Source organism: Oculina patagonica, chromosome 5 (assembly GCF_052425735.1).
Source record: "Oculina patagonica isolate OP01 chromosome 5, crgOcupat, whole genome shotgun sequence".
Taxonomy (NCBI): Eukaryota; Metazoa; Cnidaria; class Anthozoa; order Scleractinia; family Oculinidae; genus Oculina; species Oculina patagonica.
The window spans coordinates 6,520,496-6,539,455 of NC_135762.1; the positions used below are offsets into that span (position 1 = coordinate 6,520,496).

An 18,960-nucleotide genomic window follows, 5' to 3' on the forward strand; every position below is an offset into this window, starting at 1 on the left:
CCTATTAAACAGCCACCCATTAAGCGGCTATCACCAATTAAGCGGCCAGTAATCAAAGTCCCGAAAGAATTGCCAGTTTAATACCGTAAATATAACCCTTATTTAGCGGCCCCCGTCCCGATGAGGACTGTACTCGTCTTAAGGTTTTACCTCTATAAGCGACCACCAAGAATTTAATAGTACACGTAGTTCGGCCTTGTTTTCAACAATCTGATGACTGATAAGATTCCGAAAGGAGGTGACAGATCAGCCAAGACACTGCAGGCTTTTACAAACTTTATTCGCAAAAGGGATATAACTCGCTTAAGGGACACCGGCTGTAAGGGCTGCATCCTATGCTGCACATAATGCCTTTCAAGTCATATTTTTTAGTTATAATTTTGCAATTAGTTAAAGATTTCAACATTTTTTATATCATAGATTATAATAACATTTTTATATCACTTATATATATTTTGACTGTATTGATATTAGTATGAGTGTAGTTTTTAGTTTTTAGCAGTTTCCCCTAATTAGTATGGAATTGTTATTCCCAGGCTATAAGGTTTTGACACTTAAATAAAGTTCTCATCACTCACTCACATTCAGTGTTATCTTAGCTTGTAGCGGCGAGATTACGCCATACCTTCGCGAAAGACAAAGACATGCAAAAGTGAGTTTAATTTGTGATCACATTCTTTATTACCGTACCATCATTTGTTACAATTAAGACCTGAAATAAATACAACCATACATAACAGTAAATATGAACCACTATTTTACTACGAGTCCCAATCTCAGAGAGATAATGACTTTCCGTATTTTACCGGCTAAATTTTTTTTGTGCCCCCAATCTTTACACTGCGTAGATCTTAATTAATCGCTTCGTAAAACACTTCCACGTCATTCGGAGTGAACTGAAAGCTTCCAACTATGTAATCACAATGACGACCAGTTGCCACTTGCTCTGCAACCGAATAGCCCGGCGGGGCTTGATACGTGTGGCCGCAGCCTGTGTATGACTCTGTTTTGCTGGCAGCCTGGTCTGCTATGTAGATGTCGTTTCCAGCCCCAAAGGTTGGACCGTACGAGTTACAGTTGTACATGGCGAATGCTTCTTTACCAGCCAGCAATGGTTGCTTAAGAGGCTTATATCCATCTTTGTTATACAATGTGTAGATGAACGCTTTATTGGCAGTGGCATAAGCACAAGGAGCACCTGATAAGATCAAGAAACAATTATTGTAAAAATTCGACTTAAAAACCGACTTGAAGACTAATGGAGAGTTCCTTTGACGTAAGTTATGAATAAAGTACTGTTAAACAAAGAAAACACTGCAGCAAGTTTATTTGTACAACGCAAACTGTTTGTTGAGAGATTGAGGCTGGACAAAAGTAAGGAGCCTTTGAAACAAGCGTTATCCCAGCTAAACCTCACTAGTTACGTTTCTAAGTTTCTATTTTGGATTTTTAAAATTCAAACATATTTTACAGGAAGTTTTATTCCTACCATTTAGTTCTCTTAGTTTCGTGTTTGTAAGCAGTGTGTAAGCATTTTATCTTTTTAATAAGTAGTATTTTTTAACAACTTTGTATTTATGATATTTAGTTTCCATGTTTTTAGCTGTTGTAATTAAGCCTCATTAGACTTGCAAAGCCTCATCAGACTTGCGCATTTTGGCGATAAATAAATGTGTTTTATTATAAAGACACGGGTGTTTTACTGGAAACTAGACAACTGAATAAATTCATACAAGAGTACATCCGGGACCGTAGTGGCGTATTTTCCATATCCTCACTAGTGAGGATATCGATGACGTCATTCCGGTTGAAAGATGGCGAGTGATAGAGACGTTAAATGCATTGAAGCCGACTTAAAATCGTTCACTAAGGAGCAGGAAAATACAAACATGATAAAGGAAACTTCACATGACTCAAAACAATTCAAGGAGTTTCTTTCAAAGAAGACAAAAGAAGAGATATGTTAGAAATGCCAGCCGCCAAAGTGCAAAAGTTTACATATTAAAGGTTTGTGCTTTGGACACTTCTGTAGTTTTTGTTTATATAATAAAAAGAACATTAAATGTTGACTCAAAGATATGAATTTTATGTTCTCGTGGCAAACACAATAATAGATTTTGTTTTTGCCACTCGAACATAAAATTTATATCTTCTCGCCACCGTGTAATATCCTCTATATTTATCATCATCATCATCATCATCATCATCATCATCATCATTAACCTTTTAATGTAGCACTTACTCTTCCAAGGTTCGTTGGCATATCCGCCAAATATGTAGTCACCAACTTTGATAATCGTAACTGTGGGTCCTTTTCCGTCACATTTCTCATGGAAGGTCGCTGCACCCCAGCCATCTGCGAGAGCATGCCAACACCTCACCAACTTGCCGCTCTGCAGTACTGGCTCCAAGTAGGTCATGAGTTGGTCTGTGTACTTCTTATCAAGGTTTCCAAGAATAGTGGACTCGCCACCAAATGCGCCAAGTGAAGTGGGTGAAGTGGGTCCTGGAAAGTGCAGAATGTAATGGAGCCGATCAATTAAAGGAATGATGCTTTATGTTTCATGTTTATTAGCTTTATTTCACTTTTAGTTAGACGTTGAAACGCGAACAGCGTTCCTTCCTGGGTGTTCCTAACACTTTTACAACCGTAACACGATACTTTTGTTCGTTTGTAATAAGATACTTTTGTTTCCTTGCATGATACCTTTATTTTTTCACGGCCACATCGACTGTAGTTGTTTTAAAAACAATCCAATCAACATTCAAATTTTGAATTGAGTCCTGTTTGAAGATTCAAATATTTAGTTCAAGAATGGAATATTCAAGCAAAGAATGAAATCAAATTTCCATTAATGAATTCATTAATTCACCCTTGATAGGAACGTTTGATGTTATTTTTCCTTTATCCTGCAAAACGTGAGTTTAGGCGTTATTTTAAACAATTCAATGTCAACTTGTCATAAGAGTGAAGGTTCCCTTTCACCAGTTGACCCCACATGGGGGATAACACTTTACCCCAGGAATGAATAAAAATGACCAGGGAATGTACTACAATCCAGTAAATTTTACCACTGAGGGCATTATAACTTACCGGGTTTGGTTTCTTTTAATGCATCGATCTCTTCTTGCAAATGATCGAGTTTATTGTTGATCTCTTTTATCATTTTGCAGGCTGGAACAAAAGGAATCATCAAAACAATTTAAAGTCCGTTGGGCAGCGTTTAATGATTCTAAAGCCTTGTTTAAGAGACATAAACTAATGCAGGATGTTATTTGCGATAGAAACATCAAACGATGACATAAGAACGATTAAAATTTGGCAGAAGATTTAATAGTAATAGTAACTGCTCACGTGAGTTAAGGCATGGTTCTTGTTTTCATGCGATGTTTTGGTCATTTCTTCTTGATTTGTTCTTTTCCTTAAAAACGTTGCTTCTTTTTGTTTGGTTATATATGAAATGAAATTTTCTAATGATTGGCTCAGCTTCAAGTGGTCACGTGACTGACCACGCCCACAATTGTAAAAATTATGTGCATTTAAGTTACGGGAAGTAAATGTACAAGAAAACTCTCGTTTTTTCTCTCAAAACCTTTACCTCGCCTAGTCAAACGTCCTGCTAAACGGGGATTCTGAAAAATGTTTATTATTTCTTCACTATTTCCTATTTTTGTCTAGTCCCAGTCCCTCTCCAAAGAAAAGACGTTGTAATTGAAGCAAAAGAATTAAATTTGTAAATCCCCGACTAGTAGTTCTCTATACTTGGTAGTTATAGCCAATCGCAGAAATCAAAATTAGTTAATCATTATTTTTGCAAGTTCTCGTAAATTTGATTTGAAATTTATATCAATAATTGGGTGTGGTATGTCACGTGACCAAGCAGGAATAACCTTTAAACCAAAAACTGAAACATTTCGTACAAACATTTCACTTTATGCAAGTTTATAAACGAAAACTTAAATAACTTTTAGATTAGACCACCCCCCCTCCAAAAGTTAGCTTGACCCATTCCTTTATTCACTTGAGTGGTTAGTAGAGAAGACGGCCTTTAAATAACCGAAGTACAGTCAACTCTCGCCTTGCGGACACCCCGCTATTACGGACGCTCGATATTACGGACAAAATTCAGATCCCCGGCGAAAGTTATAGAGGTTTGACTGAAAATGACTTCCGCTATTACGGACTCTCGCTATTACGGAATTACGGACACTTTCGTGGTAACAAAAGAACAATTTTATTGTTTTGACTCTCGATAAAGCGGACACCATGAACTTCTCACATAACGTTATCACGGAAAATTGCAGTGTGTTGAATACTATTTGTCGAAACACATTTCAGAAGTCTTCTGCAATAATTATTTTTGCATCAATTGCTTCAGTAGCTGTACACCAGACTTTGCTTTTTCACTGTTGGAGATTTATAGTTGCGTTACTTACAGGCGCGTGACAAAAAGGGATTCATATCGTGACAGTAATCAACAGCCAATCAGATCAATGTAACCAAGCTTGAGCGACAAGTTGATCACGTGAACATAGAATACATAACATAAGAATGATCTGTGATTTTAGAGTAGGAGAGAGAACGTGTTCGGTGACGGTGAAATCTTATTGTGAGCTTTGTGACGAATAAACGTATTGAGACGAGACTAGTGTTGGGTGAACTGGTGATTTCCAACACTAAGTGGCACCTCCGACGGGACCATACGCGACGTGATGGCGCTGGCAACACTTCTAAAAGAAATAGAGGCGAAACTGCAACTTTTAGAATTCAAACAAGCAAAGGGGAAGGGCGTTGTTGAGAAAGGCAACACAACGACACTTGAGAGGCATGTGGACGCATTGGCGGCGTTGGCAAAAGAGGTCGACGAGTTGAAAGTCAAGATTGAAGGGAAGAAACTAGAAGAGGGTGATTCAATAGATGAGGTAGGTGGTTGGAGTGATACAATAGATGCGAAAATTGAGGGCGTAGACAATGAGATCGAACATCTGCGGAAATGTCTGAGTGAAGCGAGACAGCAATCACAATTAGCTAAAAAGGAGAAAGAAGATGAATTGCTAGCTAAGGAAAGGGAAAAGCAACTTCAATTTGAAAAAGAAAAACTAGATATGAAGCTGGACTATGAGAAGAAATCAGAAGAATTCAAAAAGGGGAATCAAGGGGAGTCGAGTGGTTCGCACGCAAAGCTGCCAAAGCTATCAATTACTAAGTATGATGGGACATATGAACAATGGCTACCATTTTGGAATAAATTCTGCGCGGAAATCGATTCAACAAATTTAGCTCCAGTTACGAAATTCGCTTACTTAAAGGAACTTCTCCAGCCGCAAGTAAGAGCAGATATTGATGGGCTTCCGTTTAACACCGAGGGTTACGAAAGGGCCAAAAACATCCTTAAGTCTGAGTATGGGAAAATATCGGAAATTTTAAATGCCTACGTTAACAACATCATGGGCCTACCAACTGTCATGGGAGGAAATCCAAGGGAGGTAGAAGAGTTTTACAAGCGCCTTTTGTATAATGTGCAAAGTTTAGAGACGCTTGGTAGATTGCGTGATGTTGCAGGAAATGTTCGAGCTGTGCTAGACAAACTAAAAGGGATTAAGTCGGACTTAGTGCGGGGCCATGAACGGTGGCAGGAGTGGGATTTTAGACAGCTACTTCAAGCGATTAAGCGTTGGAAGGACATCAACCCAGTCACTGAAGTGAGCGAAAGCGAGATCCAATCAAGAGAGCCAAACTACATCCCAAAAAGAAAGAATGACAAGAATGACGGTTTTTCGCACTGGAGATCCTATCAGACGCGACAGGATGTTGGAAGACAGACGCATGGGTGTGTCTATTGTGATAAGGCCGGTCATTTTTCAGCAAATTGTCCAAAAGTTGTCGCAGTTGGAGACCGCAAAAGAATCCTCAGCCAAAAGCAATTATGTTTTAATTGTACCGGTGACAAACACAGAGCTGAAAGCTGTACAAGCCGCAGATGCCACAACTGTCAACGCAAGCATCACACATCGATTTGCGACCAGACAAACAACGCGAATGTCGGAAGATTTTTGACAGCACAAGACAAGGGAACATGCAAGGTCATTTACCCTGTGGTGGTGGTCGAGGTCAATGGAATCAAGTGCCGTGCACTCCTTGACACTGGAGCAGGCAGTTCGTATGCGTCCTCTGCCATTTTGGACCATCTCCGGATCAGACCACTTCGTGAAGAGTTCAAACGCATAGAAATGATGCTGGGATCAGTCAACAAGGCCATCGGGGTTTACGGAGTGACAATTGACAGCCTCGACGGAAATTTCCGGTTGGAAACTGAAGTCATGAAAGTGGATCGTGGGTCTTTGCTATCACTTGAAAACCCAAAATACGCTGAAGTTATCCAAAAGTACCCCCACCTTACAGGCATACAGATGACAGATCGAGATGACAAACCCGAACTTCCAGTTCACATTATACTGGGCGTGAGTGACTACGCAAGGATAAGAACAGAGGCCAGACCAAAGATAGGAAGTCCTGGTGAGCCTGTGGCGGAGTTAACGAAGTTTGGATGGACAATTATGTCGCCTGGGAAAGAAGTGGACATCTCTAGTATGCTTCTAACTCAAACAGCAGCAGCAGACTACGAACAGCTTTGCAAACTAGACGTGCTAGGAATACAAGACACAGCGATCGGTGACTAAGCAGACGTGTATGAAGAGTTCAAGGAGCAGTTAACTCGAAGCGCGGAGGGCTGGTACGAGACAAGTCTCCCCTGGAAAGGAAACCACCCGACCCTACCCAACAACAAGGCGGGAAGCTTGAAACGACTGGAAAATACCGTTCGAAAACTAGAGAAGCAGGGTCACTTAGAGCAGTATGATGCTATCATCAAAGAGCAACTCGCTGAGGGAATAGTAGAGCCAGCCGAAGAGCAAGCAGTGGGACGAGAGTTTTATATACCACACAAACCCGTGATAAGAGAAAGCGCTGAAAGTACGAAGCTTCGTATTGTCTATGATGCTTCAGCTCGGGCGTTTGACAAGGCACCCTCACTCAATGATTGCCTACACACAGGTCCACCCCTTCAAAATCAACTGTGGTCAGTGATGGTGCGAGCAAGATTCCACCCAGTCCTTACAACAGGCGACATGAAGCAAGCCTTCTTGCAAGTCAGGATCCGCACGCAGGACCGTGATGCCATGCGTTTCCACTGGATTTCGGATCTTGAAACGAGACGAGTGGAAACTTTGCGATTTACGAGAGCTCTGTTCGGACTTTCGTCATCGCCCTTCCTGCTAGGGGGAGTAATTAAGCAACACTTAGAGAACTGTCGTAAAGCCTACCCAGAGATTGTGAACGAGATTGAGAAGAGTTTGTACGTCGATGATCTGATCAACGGTGGTCCTACTGTAGAGGCCGCTAAACAAATCAAGGAGACCTCAACCGAAGTGTTTTCACAAGGTGGTTTTACACTTCACAAATGGCACTCGAACGCCGCGGAGCTAGACGTGGTGAGTACAAATCAGACCAGTGAGACACAAGAGACCTATGCAAAACAACAATTAGGCGTTCCCCAGCGAGGGAAGGGAGCGCTCCTCGGAGTTCCATGGGACAAAGAAAAGGACACTATCGAAGTCAAATTCCCTCCTGAACGTGTCCAGCCTACCAAGAAAAACTTACTGACGAAGTTGGCTAAAGTTTATGACCCCCTCGGGTTGGCCTCGCCCACAACACTGAGTGGGAAACTGCTTTACCGCAAGGCCTGCGAACTGAAGATAGCATGGGACGCAGAACTACCAGAGGAACTAGCAAAGCAGTTATCACGATGGGAAGAAGGTTTACCTCCAAGCATAACCGTGCCCAGGCCTCTCACGGCGCAAAGAGAGAAAATAATCAACATTGACCTGCACTGTTTTGGTGACGCAAGTGGTAGAGGAGTTTCAGCAGCCTTGTATGCTGTAGTTACACAACCATCTGGGGTTAACGTGGGGCTTGTAACTGCAAAGGCAAGATTGGCAAAGCAAGGCTTGAGCATCCCTCGACTGGAGCTGGTTTCTGGTCATATGGCGATTAATCTGATTACCAACACAAGAGATGCGCTGGAGGGCTTTCCTATTGGTGAAATGTACTGTTGGCTTGACAGTACTGTAGCTTTACACTGGATACGAGGAGCTGGGGACTACAAACAGTTCGTCAGCAACCGGGTTGGCAAGATCCAACAACATTCAGAGGTAAAATGGCGTCACGTGACGAGTGAGGAAAACCCTGCAGATCTGGGAAGTCGTGGTGGGAGTGTGCAAGGAGAGGAGCTATGGTGGAGAGGACCCAAATGGTTAGCAGAGAAAGAAAGCTGGCCGTACGACATCGTAACGAATAGCACTCCTGAAAGCCAAGAAGAGGCAAAAGTGACCCGAGAAGTATTTGCCGGAGCCCGAGAAGTGACAGACGAGTTTGACGTGCTTCTTGAGAAGTTTGGGTTGTGGAAAGTACTAAGAGTTTGTGCCTGGATTACGCGTTTTGTGAACAACACCCGTAAACGCAAAGAGCAAAGAACAAGTGGACCTCTTACGACTGACGAGATAGAGAGGCAAACACTTTTCTGGGTGGCACGTGCTCAAAACAACGCGAAGGGAAGCGAGAAATTTGAAGAAGATCGACTGCAGCTGAACCTACAAGAGAGACAAGACGGGCTACTGGAGTGTCGCGGAAGAATCCAGGGAGATTATCCTATTTATCTCCCAGACAGTCACCCCTTCACGGAAAAGCTAACAATGGTTTCTCATCAGGCCACACTCCATGGGGGAGTTGGACTCACACTGACAAAAGTGCGTGAACGTTACTGGGTACCGAGACTTAGACGACTGGCGAAGAAAGTGATTAAGAAATGCTATGGATGCAAACGATTCCAGGCAGTTGCACTGAAAAACCCACCTCCTGGAAATTTACCGAGAGATCGAACAGAAGGAAGAACAGCATTTCAAGTGATCGGTGTCGACTTCGCCGGACCACTAAAGTACCGAAAGGGAAAGAAGAACGAAGGCAAGGCGTACATTGTACTCTACGCATGTAGCCTAACACGCGGAATCTATTTAGAGTTGCTGCCAAACATGGAGACGACAGAATTCATAACCAGTTTGAAGCGGTTCATCGCACACCGGGGACGACCAGAAAAGATTTACTCCGACAATGGAAAAACGTTTGTCGGCGCCGCAAACCTTCTCAAGACCATTATGAGTGACGAGAAAGTTCACGATTACCTGGCGAAGCACAGAATAATGTGGCAATTCAACCTAAGCAGAGCTCCCTGGTGGGGAGGACAGTTCGAACGCCTTATCGGACTGGTCAAACGAGCGCTGTACAAGTCCATCGGTGGTGGCCTCCTGACCTGGGCAGAACTGCAGGACGTTTTATTAGACGTCGAAGTCGCACTTAACAACCGCCCCCTCAGCTACGTGGAAGACGATCCACAACTGCCGGTACTCACTCCTAACTCGTTGCTGTTTGGACAACCAAACCTACTACCGGAGTTGGAGCACCATCATCTAGAGACCCCAGACCTCAGGAAGCGCGCGAAGTACCTCAAGCGGTGTAAAGACACGATGTGGCGACGGTGGACAGATGACTATTTACGGGGATTACGCGAGCAGCATCGCCTTAAACATTCGGGAAGCCAAAGTGACATAGCGGTGGGTGACGTGATGTTGGTGAAAGACGACGAAAGAAACCGCGGGAAATGGAAGATGGGGATCGTTGACGAGCTCATCACTGGACGTGATGGTGTAGTGAGAGCTGCTAGGATGAAAACCGTAACTGGGTCGTACCTCGAGCGGGCGCTACAACAGCTCTACCCCCTTGAGTTGTCGTGTGATCGTGAACCTCGGAGAGCGCAGAACGTACTAAGCGTCAACGCAGTGGAGTTCGCCCCAAGAAGAGAAACGAGGCAGGCAGCACGGGATGCCCGAGAACGCATTGCTGCTATAGCAAGTGACGAGAGCAACTAAGGAACTATGAACAATTTCGTAACATTCGCTTTATTCAATTATGAACTATGAAATCATTGTTTCGTTTTCGAATTAGTGTAGTTTGACAAAGTTTAATTTTCAATAGACATTTGCTCTTTTCGAGACAAATGGGGGGAGGGTGTTGGAGATTTATAGTTGCGTTACTTACAGGCGCGTGACAAAAAGGGATTCATATCGTGACAGTAATCAACAGCCAATCAGATCAATGTAACCAAGCTTGAGCGACAAGTTGATCACGTGAACATAGAATACATAACATAAGAATGATCTGTGATTTTAGAGTAGGAGAGAGAACGTGTTCGGTGACGGTGAAATCTTATTGTGAGCTTTGTGACGAATAAACGTATTGAGACGAGACTAGTGTTGGGTGAACTGGTGATTTCCAACATTCACTTCAGCTTGCGCCCTTTTCTTCCAGACGACTCCTTTGGAGAGATCAAACCCTCAAACCCTCGACCATTGCCATTCTCCATACCTAACGACTACTGAGTTGTTTCACGATTGTTGATAAGCTCGTCATAACCCATACTATTGAACCTATGTTAATGCCATTTTTTTCCTCACACCCCGCTATTACGGACTCTCGCTATTACGGACACTAAACGAAGTCCCGAGCGTGTCCGCTATAACGAAAGTTGACTGTACTTAAATCGTAGCCGTGTAAGGCCTGGTTCACACTGTCTAGCGACATAACGACATAAAGAAAAGTTCAGATCTTTCCTTATGTTGTTATGCTTATGTCGTTATGTTCCAACTATATCGTTATGTTATGTTGTTCACACTGGTGTCATAAAACATCAATGGGAGGTTTTTTTCCATTTGCGCGACCTTGCCGTTATGTCGTTATGTCGCTAGTGTGAACCAGGCCTAAGTATTGTGGAATTTTTCCAAACCCCATTTGCTCCACAGAGAAAAGGCAGTATCAATCGATTTTAATTAGAAACTTGAAATAATTCAGGAGTAATGTACATAACCAATATAATTCAGTAGTGATATACTTACGGGAGCATTCACTTATTTCCTTGACGCTCTCTTCTAATTGCTTGACCCTGGCCATAAGCTTTTTAATTTACTTTCCTCCAGCTAAGACAGGTTTGGCTTCGTCCATCACAATTAACAACAACATACAAGCAACAAGAGTAATCTGCATTTTAGTAGCCATTTCCTTGAAAAATAAATAAAATAAATAAAGCATTAGACATTTTATTTGGTATGCATTACCATGTATTTAAACTAGTCATTCCTAAGTTTGGCACGTTGTTAGGTCCTACCTTTTGACACCCCAAATCTAGTTTTTGAACGATCAAATTGAAAGAAATCAAACCTGTTTAGTTCGCGATCGAGTAGATTCGCCACAATGTTCTCCTATCCATAATCCTCTCCCGAGAAGGAATTTCAAGATGGTGCCCGATCAAAATGCGTTTGAATATGCTCACTAAATACGCCTGCTTTGCAGGCAAGAGCAGCTGAAAGCGCGGAAATGGCCGCAAGACGAAGAGGAAAATATTTAAGTTATTAGTAGAAAAGGATAGTCAAAACACGGAAAAGGCAACGAAGGGGAGTCGAACGATTTTGAAAGCATATCTTCGAGAGGAAAACATCCTTGATCCAGCCACAGCGGAGGACTTGGAGTGGTTTTACGAAATTTTACGTCGAACGATGGAAAAACGTCGCTTTGTGTCGTCAGATTTAGCTTCGGGATTTCAAGTGACGGGGATGTTCGAATGGGGACAAAAATCGAGAACAAAAATAAAAATCCCTGGACCAAAAATTAACTCCCCAAAAAATCCCATGCCGAATTTCTGACCCTGAAATTTCCAAACAGGGGGATAATACAGCACAAATGAAAACATGATTACTACTGCGCAGCCAAGGCATTAACACGAATCTTTAGATTGTTTTTAATACCCCCAAAAAGTCCCTACTTATATCAAGCTACCCAAAAAACACATTAAAATTTCAAGTTTTTCCACCCAAAAAATCCTGGAATCGAAAATTTTAAACCAAAAATATCAGTCGATCATGCCCGTCACTTGAAGTCCCAAGTCCCCCCCCCCCGCACCCCCCCCCCCCCAGGGAGAGACACCGAAAATTTGACTGTCTTTTTTAACGGAGCAGAGCCTGCATCTAGCAGTTGAACTGTTGAAACAATCTCCTCAAGATTACAACAAATGTGAAGAGCTTGAGCAATCAAGCATCGAGTCAATAACTGGTATGCTATTAAAACATGTGCACTTTCCTGGCTTTCGTTTGAAACAAAATACTCTCTGTTGTCTGCTCGTCTGTTGTTTTCTTAACAGGCACAGTCTATAGTTTGGTTTGAAATGAGACACCACTTAGCCCTCGCCCGGTTGATCCGATTAACTTTTTCCGCTAGAACGTTTATTCAGGTCGGGACGATTTCCCAAATTTGCGACAGACAGGCAGACAAATCCCGCATCCTGTGCCCAAATTTTGGCGCATCCCGCTTCCCGGAGAGCAGTCAAATCCCGAATCCCGTCAAGGTTTTGTTGCGTTTCCCGACGCAACAAAACGATTAGTGAAAATGTGTTTAAAAAGTTGAAAAAAAAAAAGTTGTGTTTAAAATGTGTTTAAAAAATTGAAAGCGATTAGTGAAAGTGTGTTCCTTATTCGCGTATTTTGGTCAAATCCCGGATCCCGAAAATACCCTTCCAGACCCTAAACTGAATGAACAACACAACTTTCCAATAGCTGAGCAAACCTTAAGCAAACCTTACTTGAGATCAACGGCGGGTGAAGTTTTCTTCAGTTCTTTTCTTTGGTTTGGTCTGTCTGCACAAAGATAGCTGATGAAGAGACCCTGTCCAATTTATGTCCACATAAGGTCGTTTAATATTAATGAGGTCACGTGACAATGTTTTAAGTTCATGGCGGATTTCCATGGCTTTCTTCCATAGGTTAAAAATAACTGCTATTTCCCATACATAAAAGACTTACCGTCAGTCGATGTTTTAGGCTCAGCACGGGTTTCCACGGTTTTCTTTTATAGATTAAAAATAACTTCTATTTGCTATACATGAAAGACTTACCGTCAGTCAAAACTAATTACTAAGGCGCCATGCAAAATTAAAACGGGCTTCTGTATTCATTTCCAGCGTGGCAAGGCAATGCTAAAGTCCATGAAACAACGCATGCGCAAAACACACCGAATGTGATAACAACATGTTTTAATTTTGAACAAAAGTAGAATAAAATGACTTATGGCTCGTGTGGACAAATTTAATTATCATGAATTGCTTGGAAATATTCTTAACTAGTGTCGCGATTAGTGAAAGTGTGTTCTTTACCCAGCGTTCAAAGAAGTACTTTTAGGTAAAAAAAAACATCTTTTACACTTGCTTGGGAAGGAAAATTTTTAATGGCTTGTTCTCTTGCTATTCGAATTCATCGTACCTTCTTCTGGCGCAGAGCAAGAACTTTTTTTCTGTAACCCATATCTCAGTACAAAATTACTTAAACTGGCCGATTTCTACGTTTTGACGTTGTTTCTATTTGTGCCATTTGATTTTTGTTTTCTAGCAAGCACGCTATGAAACGAACCTGCTTGTAGTCTTTATGGCAGTCCTAGTATCATGTGTCTCCTTAGAGACTCGACACCGCCTATTCAAAGTCATAACATCATAACCAAGGCAAGACCTCTTTTCGTGTCGAAAGCCCGTATTTACATATTTTATATTTTCACTAACTAAACAAGGGTTTGGCAAAACACTGTTTGGCGCAGATCAAAACTTGACTCTGCAGACCATCGGTTATAATATCCTGAAGAGAATTCCGATCTATTTTAGTCTTCACGGTTTGACTGATAAAAGCGCCTTTGTGACTAAACGCAAAACAGGCCCTGATGTAGTCAGCTAGCTGTGCACTTCTCATTCGTTTTGAACGATGGCTGAAAATGCAGTTTTAAATGCAGATTGCTGCAGGATAAAAACTTCGAACGTCTGGTTAAACATGAATTGGGGAAGAACCATCGTTTAGATATCATTTACTTGAATCCTGAACCACATTATCAGGTATTATATTGTAATGTGATAATGTTTTGATATATAATTATGTGGTTCACACTCGATGTTCTTTCGGAAGAAATTCAAATTACTAGTTGTTTTCTCTAAAAGAAAAGACAGTGTATCTCTCTGTTTAATTTGTGAGACATTTTGCCTATTTAATACTGAAATACAGCTCATTGCACACTTTATCTATGCGATGCTTTCAAATTTAAAGTCAATGTTAGTACAGCTTTAGAGATCAGTGCAACTTAAGCTGTTTGACAACAGGCACTCTAGTGGCTCTACATGAGTTAACTCGTGATTTCCAAAAAAATCGAAACACTTCTTCTTGCAGCAATTTGTGCCGGCTTATTCTCCGTTGTGCTTATTCTTTGTTTCTTTTTGCAGCAATTTGTGCTTATTCTCCGTTGTTGTGACTTTTAAATTTGACTTGTATATGATTAATATGCGCGTAACAAACCCGTTTTAATTTCACCGTTGTTGAATCAAATTTAGTTATTACATTGCTTCAAAATGTTTTAGACTAGTGTCGCGATTAGTAAAAAGTGTATCAGTTCTTAATTACCCAGCGTTCAAAGGAGTACTTTAAGGTCTAAAACATCTTTTACACTTGCTTGGAAAGAAAAGAGTGTTAATGGCTTGTTCTCTTGCTATTCGAATCCATTGTACCCTTCGTGAGCCAGCCAATTCGTGCCAAAATACGTTGCCGTTTTCAAATCGATGCGGTTTCGTCGTTTTTGACCGTTTACACGTCCAACGAAACCGTATCGTTTTGAAAACGCTCCAATTTTGACAGCATTTTCAAAACGACCCGGTTTCAGTAGTGGTCTCGATCGGCGCCGTGTAAACGAAAGGCGTAACCGCATCGAAAGCGATGCGGTTACAAATGAAACCGTGTCCGTGTAAACGTAGCCTATAAGGTTATGTTTACACGGACACGGTTTTATTTGTAACCGCAGTGTGTTTTAACCACTGCTTAGTTATAAAATCAAATTTACTTTCATCAGTCATGGTCAAAATTAAAATCATGCAAAATTTGCAGGGAAAATTGTCCTACAAATTAAAGTAAAAATTCCTAGCTTCTCGTAAGACTAAAAGGAACTTCTGCTTAACGAATATCATAACATCATTACCATGCACTATCCGCAAGTTTAATGAATTTTTATGAAAATTAATTTTGCATCATACACGAAACGTTCAACCTTGAAACTCCTCAACCATTCACTTGCATTTAAAATTCCACTTATTCTTTACATTACCTTTTCATTTTTCTCGGGAATAAACGAATATCGTGCAAAATTGGCCAGTAAAAATTTATTTTACAGACAAAATTAGAGGGCGTAGATTTTGATAATAACAAGAAACTCAAGTTCTGCTTGTAATCTCCATGGCAGTTCAAGTAATTTCTTCTTAGCTTGAGACTCGACACCGCCTATTCCGCCCGTTGTATTATACATAACGGCCAGACATTAAAGTTTAATTTAACCTAGACCTTTTTCGTGTCGAAAGCCCGTTTATAAAATTAATTTCTCGTAAGACTAAAAGAAACTTCTGCTTCTGCTTAAGAGATACCATAACATTATTACCTTGCACTGTCCGCAAGTTAGTGAATTTAAATTAAAAATATATATATATATTTAGCGTTTGACCTTTAGGCCCTCCAAGCATTCACTTGCATCGAAAATTCCACTTTAAGTTGACATTTAGATTTTTATAGTGCAAAACTGGCCAGTAAAAAAAATTCTGTACAAGTAAAAGAAGAGGGCGCAGATTTTGACAATTAGAAGAAAAATCTGCTTGTAACTCTTGTAGTCTCTATGGCAGTCCTAGCATTGTCTCCTTTGAGACTCGACACCGCCTATTCAAAGTCATAACATCATTACTACTGTTCGAAGGTTCGGTAACTTGAAAGTTCACGCGAACTTAAATAAATCAATCAATTTCTGTAATTTGCGTAACGGCCAGACAGAAACGCTGTTAACCTAGACCGTTTTTTTGTGTCGAAAGCCCGTTTATGAAATTATGTATTTATTTTCACTCTCTAAACAAGGGTTCGGCAAAACAGGACAAACAATGTTTGGACAGATCAAAACTTGACCTGCCTCTAAGAGTTTTACCAACCAAGGGAATAAACGATTTATTTTATAATGCGAATTGAAACCAAAGCCCTCGTAGAATTCGCGTCGATCCCAATGTTACCCAACAAGGGTATGGTTGTGAATGATTATTTTACAAGGGATCAATGAGTCAAGAATTTGCGATGCAGCACGACAAAAAGGCTATCGATTTTATTCTGTAAAAGAGAATACCGTTGTGTTTTTATTGTCCAGGATTTTAAAAACTGATAACAGGCTTTGTGACTTACAATTTTTAACAAGCCATGATGCAGTCAGTTGTGCACTTCTCATTCGTTGTAAAAAATAGCCACTGAAATTTACACTTTAAAATGCAAAATTCTGCAAGGTAGAAACTTGGAACGTATGGTAAACATAAATTGGGGAGGCCATCTTTTATGTTTTATTTATCATGAATAAACCACATTATAGTCGAATTTTGATAACTTAAACCTTTCCCGATTCCCCTCCAGGTTGTTTTTCTTACTAATTTTACCCTCGATAACTCGACTCCCGATATCTCGAACCTTTTTCGATTCCCCTTGAAGGTTCTAGGTGATATTTTGTGACCGTCGTCTTGATATATTGCTATTTAAGTTTCGCAGAATTAGTGTTTAAGTTTTGTCTCTTTTAGAACGGGTAGTGGCTGTATACACGGGAAGTTATATTCCATTTTGACCAAGCCTCACTTACACTTACACCTTTAACTAAACCAACCTTTGAAACCTTCAGAACCTTGAACCACTTTATCGTTCGACACGAAAATAGGTCTACGCTGGAAATGAGTTTTCTCGCCGTGATGCAAAATACAGAAATAATTTAAAAAGAAAGGTAAGTTTGACCGTGTTGCCCGTGACTTTGTTCCAAGAAATCGTACATGCACATCGAAACCTGTCTTGGCTCTTAGTCGTTTTAGAACCAATCTTATAATAACAAAAGGTTTTATTATAGGACAAACTCACCAGGATGTGTGCTCACCGGAAAGAAACCGGTTAGCCGTGAATAATCAAATTACGAGTTATTAAATAAATTAACGTTTGGTTGAAATTCAGTATCATCTATCGGTTATTTTAATAAACCACAAAATCAGGTGATTATTATTGTATGAATGAATGTTGCGATAAAAAGTAATTTATGTTTGTACTTAAAGCCTGGTTTTCACTCAGCTAGCGACGCAAGCACAAGCACAAGCTCGATAAAAGGAGAAATTTTGATCCTTGTGCTTGCGCTTGCCGCAAGCACAAGGATCAAAATGCAATGCGCTTGTGCTTTTCGTCTTTTAGTAAGCACGTAGTCAGGGGCACCCATCGAGAATAAAGTTCAAAACCACTTAAAGATGCTTTGTTTTTTTTTAAGGTAGTTTTTTTCAATTTTTTTTTTTTTTTAATTTTAAAAAAGCCCAATGTAAGAAAAAAAAAAAAATTTTTAAAAATAAGAGAAAGGGAAAAAAAAAAAAAAAAGGCGTAGTGGCTGCATAATCTCGTGTAGTGCTATATTCCATTGTCAAAAAAACCTTCCTTTTAACTAATTAAACCAACACTGAGTGAATTACTTGTGATGCCTACTAAACAACAAAATCATAAGTGTACATTTTGTAGGTTTTTCCAGGTTAGCCGAAACAGGTTCTTACATAAATGGTAGTTAACACAAATTTAGGCTATTTAGGATTAGGTTCTTAATTTTTGAAGAAAAATTACATTGTTGCTAATAGAACTTTTAGTGATATTCGGCCTATTATTTGTATAAAATTTGCACACCACACAAGTGTTTTTGTAAAAATGAAGCACTAATCATTCAGAACATGACATTGTATACATGTGCAGTAAAGCCATGTCCGAACCTATTTTCCCAAAAAGCTTAAACGATACCAGTATATTTTCCTGACGAGTCCAAGAGTCACTTTCGAAGGACGAGAGAAACATGCGAGCTGTTTACTCGCTCGGCCATGCTCACAGGAAGGATACCACTTCGTAATGGATCTGGACGAGCAATCATTCATGCACGAAAGATTTCTTAGCTTTCAGTGTCAAACAAACACGCCGAGCACTGTGGTGAGAAGCTATCTTGACTATGCGAGCATGTTAGATTCCGGCTCGGAGAAGCTGTACCCAAGCAGGAATAGTCGAATGGAACGGTATTTTCCGGTTGTTCGATTTTCCGTAATATTAGGACAACCTCGCAAGGTTGTCCTAAAATTCCGGAATTTTATTCGGGAAATTTCTGTTCCATTCGCTTCCCAACCCGGAATCCCCGAAATTTTTGGTTAAATGGAAAGCGGCCATTTTAATACTGTTACTTACTTTGGGCGGGCTGAAGAATATCGTTCCGTTATACCGGGGATTTCGTTATTAAGCTAAGCGGCCCGCTTCTATGGGGGTTCCACTGTTTACGCTATCAAACTTGAAATAGACAATTAGCAATAAGCGAAAGATTATCACACGAAGGTCCCTGTTTGTGACTCTTTTTTCTGTATTAAATTGAAGTAAACGGGCGGTGAAACTATATACAAGACCGCCCAATCACTAAAACTGAAGTCCAAACACGATTACGACTGTTTGTAGGCTCGGTAAACATTTTTCAATCAATTAGCATTCGCTTGAAAGTTTACACGCACGGTCACGTACAGGAGATAATCTCACTTTTTATTTTAACCAGATACGCCCTAAATTTTTACATCATCAATTTCAGCGTAAAATACTGTATTTGTTTTGTCGTGTATTGCTGGCAAACCCTTGGAACGCCAATAAAAAACAATATATAATTTTATTCAAGGTCCGCTTTTAGCTCGAAAAGAGGTTAAAGTTAAAAGAGCTTCTGTC

The 18,960-nt window shown here is 40.6% G+C and overlaps 1 protein-coding gene, 1 long non-coding RNA gene and 1 pseudogene across 4 annotated transcripts in view; 2 read left to right on the forward strand and 1 right to left on the reverse strand.

Annotated features, from left to right (window-relative positions):
• Positions 1–295: 295 nt before the first annotated feature.
• Positions 296–18,534, reverse strand: LOC144653906 (uncharacterized). Of its 3 annotated transcripts, none has more exons than XM_078514046.1 (5): positions 18,442–18,534; positions 11,005–11,167; positions 3,095–3,175; positions 2,243–2,506; positions 296–1,198 (listed from the first exon to the last, which is right to left on the reverse strand). In XM_078514046.1, the coding sequence occupies exons 2-5, from the start codon at positions 11,057–11,059 to the stop codon at positions 852–854; spliced, it is 747 nt and encodes a 248-aa protein (XP_078370172.1). In that variant the 5' UTR covers positions 11,060–11,167; positions 18,442–18,534; the 3' UTR covers positions 296–851. The 3 variants fall into 3 exon arrangements, with proteins under 3 accessions (XP_078370172.1, XP_078370171.1, XP_078370173.1); XM_078514045.1 differs by lacking the exon at positions 18,442–18,534 and adding an exon at positions 12,741–12,801; XM_078514047.1 differs by lacking the exon at positions 18,442–18,534 and adding an exon at positions 12,725–12,743.
• On the forward strand, positions 5,983–10,353 carry LOC144654816 (uncharacterized; annotated as a pseudogene).
• The window catches only part of LOC144654002 (uncharacterized), a 74,064-nt gene continuing 70,518 nt past the window's right edge, over positions 15,415–18,960 (forward strand). The window contains exons 1-2 of the long non-coding RNA XR_013570861.1: positions 15,415–15,426; positions 16,203–16,235. This is a non-coding gene — a long non-coding RNA (uncharacterized LOC144654002). The remainder of the gene's footprint in view (positions 15,427–16,202; positions 16,236–18,960) is intronic.